Raw genomic sequence first — 11,086 nt, 5'->3', positions numbered from 1 at the left:
ATCTATCTTCAGTAAATGACTTTAATCTTGAAATATTAATAGTACTATGAAATGAATAAAACACACAATTGCACTTAATCGCGCTGATAATGCTAAAATAGATTCATTTAATGAAGCATTAAAGAGATGGAAAGTGATGTGATATTCTTAAAACTTGTAGAAGGGTCCATCTATTTTGTGTAAATTAGAAGAGATTTCTTTAGTAATTCACGGTTTAACTTTTTTAATACATTATGTGTATAACAAATCAAACAATAAATTAAAATATAGTTTTAAAAAATAAGTAAATAACATTATGTTAAATTGGTGCAGCTGGTGGTGTCTCATGCGATTGGCTAGGAATCGATTCTCTTCACCAAAGCATTCTTAATTGAGCTAATCGTACCGAATTGCCTAGCATAATTTTTATTTTCTATGTGATTTATGAGCTATTGTATATATATTTGATATTTCTCAATTTTTATTTTACCCTTTAAAACATTTTAGTGAATCATGGGTTGTAATTTGTATTCTCAATGAGGTTACCATCATTTAATTAACCAAATACATGGGATATTCTTATTTTGATTGAATCAACCTTATTTCAACCACAAGAGCTATCCAATAATTGCACTTTAGGTGTGATGTATTGCTCAATAAAATAAAAATGAATGATAAAAAGATTAACTTTTATTTTCAAAAATTAAATTAGCTATAGCTTCTTCTTGTTCGAAGATGACAAATTCTACTCCATTTTACTTTCGTTTTGCCAAGAGGGTAAAATTGTCAATTAGTTTCTCCATCTTTTATTAGTTGACAGAATTTTCTTTTCGTAGAGTTGAACAATATTAACTTTAATTAATATTTTAAAATGTATTTTTTAATTTTACAATATTAAAGTACTCAATGACGTCTGAACGAACATCATGAAATCCCCTGCCTCGTCTTTTTTCCCTTTCCTCGTATTAAAGTGGACTCATCAATATTTCGATTTTCGGTTCTTCAATTATTCCACATCATAAAAACACTATCAATTCCAACCATATTCTTTCTCCATTATTCACGAGTTAGTGATAAAATCGGCTTACATTCCGCCATTTTTCCTACCTTATTTATGAAATTTCTTTAGGTTTGTTATTGTTGTTGATCCTTACTCCATTAATACTTTTCGAAATCTCGTTTCATCATTTATTTGTTTGTATACTTTCCCTTGTCTCTAGATACACAGAGTTTTGCCTGAGTGTTTACCATTGAACGACATCATTCTTACTGATAATCATCATCATGACATCGGGAACAAGGATGCCAACGTGGAAGGAGAGGGAGAACAACAAGAGGAGAGAGCGAAGGCGAAGAGCCATTGCTGCTAAAATATTTGCCGGATTAAGAATGTACGGTAACTATCAACTTCCTAAGCATTGTGATAACAATGAGGTCCTTAGAGCTCTCTGCAATGAAGCTGGATGGACAGTTGAGCCTGATGGTACCACCTACCGTAAGGTAAACTTCATTGAACCATTTAATTTTTTTTTAATCATCTTCTATTTTAAAGATAATGTTCGAAATATAATCTGGGAATTTCACATTACAGCTGCTGATTCTTCATTTTTTCTAGCTGAACTTATTGTTCGATTGTGTATTATTTCCTATTTATACTTGAATAATTGTGATAGTTGAGATTTTTTTATTTTTATTTTTTTAAAAAAAGAGGAATACTTGAGAATTGAGGTGTGTATAAGAAGACTCAATGATAAAAAAACATACCTAAAATATTTCGGCTATTTGAGTTTCATATCTTAACTCTCATCAATTATTTATCAAAATATAATCAGCTTCAATTGTTCACTTTTTCGAATTATTTATCAAGTGAATAAAAACTTGAATCTTATTTTGATAAATAGTCGGTGATAGTTTAAATACGAAACTCACGCACGTAATAATTATATCAAAAATGGAATTCAATAAATCAGAATACTTAGTGTGTGTTTTTACCCTTTTTATATATAAATGGTGATAATTCATATAGAAAAAAAAAATAGCTATAGTTAAAACATGAAACTCGCAAACAAGTGACAATTCCATGTGTTTTTGAACATTAACTCTCTTTTTTCACAAAAAGAAGTTGTTGCTTCAATGTTAATTGAAATTATTCCTAAGCTTTGAATGTCTGTATTCAAATATTCTTCGTCAGAATCGGTTTCATATTGCACGTTAGATGGTTATAGTTTTATGTAGCAGTAGTACAACTAGTCTTAGTTAATGGATCAATTTATTATGCTAATTAAAGTGTGCAGTGTACTATACGTACTGTAAAGCTTATCTGCACTAGCAGGCGTTTGTTGAGATTGCTGTTGCGTCATTACAAGATAAGATTCTTCTTTTGCCTTTGCTTTAATCATCTGCCTATGTTAGCCACATAGAGATCATTGAATCCTCATCAATTTGCGGGTACTTCGATTATTTTATTAGTATTTGTTACCAATTTACTTTTCAAGAATGATGCTACACTCGTATCAGATTCTTCGAAGTGGATTACTTTTAACATATTCGATACGCACTCATCGACATTTTTAGAGAGTCCGAACATCACAGGTGATTCTTGAACACTCAGATACCCATTCTGCGTTGCTTTATTGAAGCCTGATTTGCAAATTTGCAAAGATTCTCCAGTTTAGCATGTTCTCACCTGAAAAAGTGATTTGATATCGATAATGACAATAATACCCTTACAATAATTTCACCAGTAACTTTTGGTATTCACATGTCTGCCTCGAATTAGGGGTGGGTCTTTAACAGTGTAGGAGAATTGTACTTGCTTATCTTTCTTCTTTTCTGCTTTTCTTGTGAGCCAATTAAACATTTTTTGACAACTTTTGAGGGTGAAGGTGGGAGGTTGAGTTTTTCCACATTGCTTAAATGTTGAAAAGAGCACTTTTTCAGCTGTGTTTCAGCTTTAGAAATGGGGCATTTCCCTCTTTCTATTGCTATTATTGTGAAAGGTTCTTCTTTATTAGACAGCTACATTATTTAGGGAGTGATCTAAGGGGTGTCCAATATTGATTTCAGGGGCTCCTGTCTATACTATTTGGCTTAGGGCTCCTGTCTATACTATTTGGTTTATTTACTTAGGTGTAAGGTAGTAATGCAGTCTGCGTACAGTTTTGACTCTACCTTGCCGGCCCCTCTCGTGGGATTTCACTATCTATGTTTTTGTTGCTTAAGTGCCTTGTCTTATTACACGTGCTTTTACTTGTAATTAGTGAAATGCATAACTAAAATGGGAACAAAGTAGTGAACTCATTAATTTACATCCTAAACATTGAACTCAATTATTTAAGATAAAATGATTCTCTGTGCATATGCTTTGTACTTTATGTATAAAGATGCAATTTTGACTGTCCACTTGAAATAAAAAGCCAAGGAGTACAATTTTACCTAAGTTGCGCAAACTCTTCACTTTTGATGCCTCACCTCTATCGGACCCTCCAAAATACACTCCTCACCTGGATTTTACATCTTCATGATACTTGTTCACTATGTTGCTTGTACTCTTCAAAAATGTTGTCACACCAAAATGGCACTAAGTTTGGAGGATTTGATACATATCCCTCGACATTATTGAAGAGTTCGAGCAACATAGCTTATTCATACAGTTTAATGTGCAAGGAAGGTGGACTTGAGATGTAAACTCAAAAAGGAAAAAAAATCTTAGGGTGATGTGATCCGAGTGGAAGTTTACATAATTTGTTTTTGGTTTGTGTCTGCTATCGTATTTGGGGTTAGACTAATCCAAATTAGTGCCTGGAAGTCCCACTTTAGGGTAAACACTTCCTACTTAAAAAAACTTCATTTTCAATCTCGAATTTGAGACCCCTGATTAACGATCGGGGAGTACTTACTTTTGGTGGTTTAGACAATTTCATTACATGATAGCAGTGATTTTGTATCTGTATTTGAGACAGTTTAAAGCCTGCTAACCAGTAACCAGCAGTAAGTCTCGATACAGGATGTGAGTTGCTATCTTCCTCCTCCTAACCATTTAATTAAACTGGTCAAGAAGAATATAATTGAAATTCTTTTTATGTCAAAAGAGTTTGAACTAAGAGTGCTGTCTTGGTCATGTTGTAATTATTTTAGAACAAAAGTACCTTCATTAATATGAAGAACTTTAAAGCAGCAGATATCTATAAATTGATAAGGCTGTTGTTATTCACAAGGAACCTGGGATTGGCAGAACAATTTTAGTGGACAATACTGAAACTTCTCTTTCTCATAGTAAAGAATAAAGATGTTAATGCCACCTTTAACGCACCAAAACTTAAAAGCGTTACACCTTCTCAGTAACAATGTAATTAATAGTTTGACTATACCTAGCTTGCTTGATATATAGTAATGAAAATGGCAAATGCAAAACCTCATGAGTTTTCTTGATATTGTTGAACTTATGCAGGGCTGCAAACCGATGGAGAGATTGGATTTTTTGGGTGGTTCAACATCATTAAGTCCATGTTCATCTTACCAGCCAAGTCCTTTCACTTCCAACAACCCAAGCCCTGCTTCCTCTTCCTTTCCTAGTCCGGCTTCTTCCTCATACGCGGCAAACCTTAACATGGACGGGAAATCCCTCATACCGTGGCTTAAAAACCTCTCTTCTGGATCTTCATCGGCTTCCTCTTCCAAACTCCCGCATTTTCATATTCATACTGGCTCCATCAGTGCTCCAGTGACCCCTCCTTTTAGCTCACCAACTGCCCGAACCCCACGGATGAAAACTGATGCCGGCTGGGCTGGATTTCGCTACCCGTTCCTTCCATCATCTACACCAGCTAGCCCTGGTCGTCAGAACTTCATTGGTGCAGAATGTTTTGCTGGAATTAGTGGACCACCTTCTCCAACATATAGTCTTGTTTCGCCTAATCCGTTTAGGTTCAAAATGGAGGTTCTATCACGTGGTGGATCTCGTATGTGCACACCTGGACAGAGTGGCACATGTTCACCTGCTATTGCTGCAGGATTGGATCATACTGCTGATGTTCCCATGGCTGAAGTGATGATCTCTGATGAGTTTGCATTCGGAAGCAATGCCGCAAGGATGGTGAAGCCATGGGAAGGGGAGAGGATCCATGAGGATTGTGTTCCGGATGATCTTGAGCTTACTCTTGGGAGTTCTAAGACAAGGTTTGTCTGCATAAATCCCATATTCTTGGCATAGCTATTCTTATAGTTCGGGTTGCATAAAAGATAACTATAAGTGACCGTTCATGGAAAATAAAAGCCTATTTACATTTTCAGTGTATATGTAAACTAAATCCTTTTGTTTTATCTATTTCTTTTCTTTGGCGCGTTTCTCATATACAACACAATTTGCAGATAAAACTTGGAATTGTGCAAGCAAGAAGAATTGGCTCCTATTGATGTCAAGGTGGCGCGATGGGGTATGAAGAAAAAGGTTTTAGGCTTTCACAGGAGTTGATCCATCTATAGCATCGACCCCTCCCCATCTCCCAATTTGGTTGTTCTGTTGTTATATATAATGGAAGAACAGTGATTCTATAATGTGAACTTTAAAAGTAGTAGCAAAATGTAAGATGCAGAATTCAACTACATCACTCGAACGTTAGATTGAACTGAGCAGAAAAGGCATGTAACTGCTGCAAGAAGCTGGTTATGTCTAAAAAGACATACACGTGTACTGAAACTCCCGTTATGCATGGGTCCAGAGAAAGCCAGACCACAATTTGGTTATGTCTATCTTTATGAGTATATCATCTCGTTATACTTGAATACATTAGAAAAAATCTATGGAAGAGGAAATTGAGAAATTTTACCTCTGAATTGTGGCATGTGACGGTTGTTTTAATTCACAATAGAATATGTTGAACTTGGACAGATTTAAAAGGAGAAATCTGATGCATGCAAGAGTAGACCAATTACAAGAAACACTAAAGAATGAGTCCAATATAGGTCAATGAGGTAGGGCCATTTTCGAACTTTGAGCAGGTGTATGAGTTGTTCAAATTTCATTACGATGAATTAGAGGCACAGGTGAAGCTAGAATTTGAAGCTCATGAGTTCTCTCAATTTGTTATTGAGCCATAATTCGTTTTAGTAATTGGATTTACAATTAAATGTTTAGTCTAAGATAAAGCCTAAAGTTACTAAATATCTCCATCTCCTTGCTTCATATTAGAGCTCCGGCTCTCAAGACCGCGTGAATACCTTTGATTATTTGGAGTAAGATGAAAACATGAAAGACATTGCTCAACAGGTTGAAGAGACTAGTACTTCTCTCAATTTCAATTACTTATCTATGTTCATGAACTTCATGTACTTTTTAAGACAAAATAGTTCAGAAAGAATTAGTATGTATGTTAATGGAAGAACAGTAATTCTATATATAATGTCAACTTTAAAAATAGTAGCAAAATATAAGATGCAGAATTCAATTACATCACTTGAAAATTGAACTTAGCAGAAAAGGCACGTAAGTGCTGCAAGAAGTTGGTTATGGTTGTATATCATCTTGTTATATACTTGAACACATTAAAAAAAATCTGTGAAGAGGAAATTGGATTGGAGTAATGGTAAAGTTGTTGTCATGTGATCAGGAGGTCACTGGTTCAAGCGGTGGTAATAGCCTCTAACAGAAATATAAGGTAAAATTACATATAATAAACTTTTATAGTCCGGCTCTTCCCGAAACCCTACACATAGTGTGAGCTTTGGTGCACCAAATTAAACGACCTTTTTTTTTTAACCTTTGAATTGAGACACGCGACGGTTGTTTTGGTTCACATAGAATATGGTGACCTTTGACAGATTCAAAAGGTGATATCCGATGCCTGCAAAAGTAGAACAATTACAAGAAGCACTTAAGAATGAGTCCAATTATTTTGTAGTATATCCAACTATTATTTTGTAGTATCAGATATTCAAAGAGAACAACCTACAATGTGGTCAAAGAGGTAGAGAACGAGTCACAATTTGAAGCTTGGGAGTTTTGGATTTGTCGGATTCACAGTTCGTTTTAGTTATAGGGTTTGCAATTAATTATTTAGTCCAACTAAAAGTTACTAATACGTCCGAATCCATGAAGCGTGAAAGAGATTTTGCTCAACAACAGTTGATCGAAGTGACTAGTAATCATCTCAATTTTGATTATCATATATGTTGATGTATTTTTTAAGATTTCAAATTAGATTAAAACTTTCCGTTCTATTCTAAAGTAAAACTGTTAAGTGGGCCGGGTCGGGCCAAATCGAAACCGGCCTGTTTAATTTAACCGGATTGTGGGCCAGTTTCGATTCAGGTTGGGGTTAGGTGGGCCGGGCCGGTTCCGGGTTCAACAGTAAAAATGTTAAAAACAACCCTGAATCGGCCCACTTAACCCAATCCGATTAAACCCACTTAAACCCGATTAAAAACCGGTCAAACCCGTTTAAAAAAAAATGAAAAATCCAATATACACTACATACACTACAATTATATACACTACATACACTACAATTATATACACTATATACACTACAATTATACAATATATATATTTTTAAAATATATATAATCAATTACACATATATACGTATCATTCAATATATAATTATATATGACGATACGTACTACTTTAAATAAAATATATACTACAAATCCACAATAGTACAATATATATATATACACTACAATATATATATATATATATATATATATATATATATATATAGTTATATACTAATTTATAAAACATAGACACATTTATACGTTAAATATATACGCTTATAGAAGATATATATACATATATACGCACCATTCAATATATATGCACTGCTTTAAATAAAATATATACTACAATATACATATATATATACAACAATATGTATATATATATAATTACATACTAATTTATAGAACATATACACTTGTATACGTTAAAGATATGCGTCTATAGAAGATATATACACATATATACGCACCATTCAATATATATATACTACTTTAAATAAAGTATATATATTTACTACTATATATATATATATACTTATATACTAATTTATAAAATATATACACTTGAATACGTTAAAGATATAAGTCTATAGAAGATATAATATATACACATATATACGCACCATTGAATATATATGTACTACTTTAAATAAAGTATATATATATATATATATATATACTTACATACTAATTTATAAAACATATACACATGTATAAGTTAAATATACACGTCTATAGAAGATATATACGTGTCATTCAATATATATGTACTATTTTGAAATTAAATAAACTATATACTACAATATATATGTATTACAATATATAGATAGTTATATTATACTAATTTATAAAACATATACACATGTATACGTTATATAGATAGTTATATTATACTAATTTATAAAACATATACACATGTATACGTTACATATATACGTCTATAGAAAGTATATACACACCATTCAATATATATGTACTACTTTAAATAAATATATATTATTCTACAATATACATTTATATATACTACAATATGTATATATGTATAGTTATATACTAATTTGGAAAACATATACACTTGGATACATTAAATATATACGTTAAATATACATGTGTATAGAATATATATACAATAATATACAAAACATATACTACTTAATATAATAAATTAATAATACTTGATAGTTAATTAATGAATGTTGGATTTTATTGATTGCAAAATGACCCAAAATTTATAATTTACATGAATAAAAAATCTACAAACTATGCAACATTTTTTCCAACTCATCCATGTTAATATTAACGGGAACTTGCATAGGATAGTCAAAGTCAGTGGGGGCAAATCCATGCATTGGACTTGATTCTGCTGAGTTCTCCCGCAAAGTCATAATTTCTTCAAGTTTCTGCTCGTCATTCGACTCCGGTTCCATTCCTTGATTTCTTCTTTCTGCTCTAATCCAATCTCTGAGACAAACTAGAACATTCATTGCATTGTTTCCCAATGAGTGTCGGTTGTCTCCAAGTTGTTGTCGTCCCTGACTAAAGGCGCTCTCTGATGCAACGGTTGACATTGGAACGTTCAAGATATCTCTAGCTAATCTTGAAAGCACAGGATATTTTGATTCATTATTCCTCCACCAATCCAACATATTGATCCGTCGTCTGCGATCCTCTGGCGGCGACCGAAGATAATACTTAAGCTCTTCCCGATAAGTTGATATGTAAGCTCCCTCGTCAACACTGTTCCAACAGGATAAATCATAAAACGAATCAGGAAAATCACAATGTGCCGGCCTTTTAGAAAATGATGGCACCTCAGGAGGATGAGGAGCGACAGTTGGACTGATATGTGTCGGTACAACTAAATCAACTAAATCGGCATAGTGGTTATATAATTTATCTATGTAAGCATTCGCATCAGACGTAATCGTCCACAAATTAGGTTGTACTTTTTCAGAATCATTGTTGGTATTTATTTCTAAGTTACGATAAATAAGAGTACTAAAGTGACACATAGTGTGTTATTTAATGCACGAATTTAGCATATCACCAACCAAGAAAATAGGGGAATCGAAAAAAAATATTTTTAAAATTTAGTAAACATGACACCAACAACATTTGCATAACCTTCTTTATTTTTATATTCTTTGAGCAAACCAGAAATATCGGTTATATATCCCAAAATATTACAAACAGTAGGATAATAAGCACCAGAAAATTCCACTATAGCTACATAAAGTTTTGCCAAAATCTTAACAAGATCATTAATTACAACCCAATCAGAATCAAGTAGCATGCAATCGGCAGAATCAGCAAATGAACCACAATGTTGGTTAAAAACTAATGTAATAGGAACTCTATATTTATTAAAAGTTTTTAAAAAATCATACGTAGAATTCCATCTAATATCAATTTCCTCAGGCATCAATATCGGTGCAAGTCCATTTTCTTGACATTTAACTTTAAATTCTTTAATTCTCAATTTACGATTGTTTCCTTGTATAAAGCCAACAGCAAGACGATTTTTTTCAATATAAATCTCAAAAAACTCAAGACCATCTTTTACAATTAAATTATATATATGACATGCACACTTAATATGAAAAATTTCAGGTAACGGCGGTGGTAGCTTAGATTTTAACTTTGTTATAGCAGTCTTGTTGTTAGAAGCGTTATCAAAAGCGATACATAAGATTTTATTTTCGATACCATAAAATTCTTCAACTTTATGTATCGAGTCAGCAATAAATTGTCCAGTATGTTTACGATCTTCATCATATAAAAAAACAAGAATACGTTTTTGCATCATAAAATTACTACCCATCCAGTGACAAGTAACGGTTAAATAATCATTTTTATTTACAGCACGACCAAGATCAGAAGTTAGGAATATTCTACATTGAATATTTTTTAACAATGTAGATAAATAAAAATAATATTGTGAATGAAGTCTAAAAATATCAGACCGACAAGTACTTCTAGGAATACCATCTTCTAGGAATACCATTAAACATAGGATTATAAATTGCTTGAATATAATAAATAAAAGCAGCAGAAGAAGGAAAACTAAAAGGCAAACAACCTACAACTATCATTTTTGCTATTTCTTCCAGGTCCCTCAATTTATTATACTTTTTCGTTACGTGATCGGTTGTTGGGTCCATTCTAGTTTGTGTGGGCCCACCAACAGCCTCACCACCTTGTGCAATTTTTAACTCTCTTTCGTGATCTTCAGCTAAATGTCTCATTAACGTACCCGTACCCCCTTGCTTGCCTCCTCTTTTATGCTTATATATTTTTTGCCAAATATTGCATTGCACCCCAGTATCTGATATACGTTGAAAAATTTTTCATGCAACACTAGTTTGTTTACGAGCTCTTGGGGCACAGGGAGGACGGGAAGGGAGATTAACCGATTCGGATCTAACGTTAGCATTTCCTACTTTGGGTGTCTCACCAATATTTTCATCATCCTCATCTAAATCAACCACATCTACTTCATTTTCTTCTTCTATACCGTAATTTTCCTAAACTTCTAAATAATTCATATTGTGAGCACCTACACCTATTTCTTCCTCAAAAGGTTGACTAAGTGGTACCGGAGGCGAAG

The 11,086-nt window shown here is 33.0% G+C and overlaps 1 protein-coding gene across 2 annotated transcripts; it reads left to right on the top strand.

The window, feature by feature from the left end:
• The first annotated feature begins 903 nt into the window (after window positions 1-903).
• Window positions 904-5,730, top strand: LOC107878576 (BES1/BZR1 homolog protein 4). Of its 2 annotated transcripts, XM_016725613.2 has the most exons (4): window positions 904-1,108; window positions 1,200-1,479; window positions 4,430-5,157; window positions 5,350-5,730. In XM_016725613.2, exons 2-4 carry the CDS (start codon window positions 1,264-1,266, stop codon window positions 5,351-5,353), a joined length of 948 nt encoding a protein of 315 aa, XP_016581099.2. In that variant the 5' UTR covers window positions 904-1,108; window positions 1,200-1,263; the 3' UTR covers window positions 5,354-5,730. The 2 variants fall into 2 exon arrangements, with proteins under 2 accessions (XP_016581099.2, XP_047271514.1); XM_047415558.1 differs by lacking the exons at window positions 904-1,108; window positions 1,200-1,479 and adding an exon at window positions 2,240-2,571.
• The last annotated feature ends 5,356 nt before the right edge of the window (window positions 5,731-11,086 follow it).

Source organism: Capsicum annuum, chromosome 7 (assembly GCF_002878395.1).
Source record: "Capsicum annuum cultivar UCD-10X-F1 chromosome 7, UCD10Xv1.1, whole genome shotgun sequence".
Classification (NCBI taxonomy): domain Eukaryota; kingdom Viridiplantae; phylum Streptophyta; class Magnoliopsida; order Solanales; family Solanaceae; genus Capsicum; species Capsicum annuum.
The sequence above is the reverse complement of the archived record's forward strand: the minus strand, read 5'-3'. Positions and strand labels throughout refer to the sequence as shown.

Excerpts from the sequence above, each read along its gene's own strand:
- LOC107878576 (XM_016725613.2), top strand. The coding sequence starts at position 1,264 with ATGACATCGGGAACAAGGATGCCAACGTGGAAGGAGAGGGAGAACAAC. Across the intron at positions 1,480-4,429 it reads ATGGTACCACCTACCGTAAG|GGCTGCAAACCGATGGAGAG; the intron begins GTAAACTTCATT and ends GAACTTATGCAG.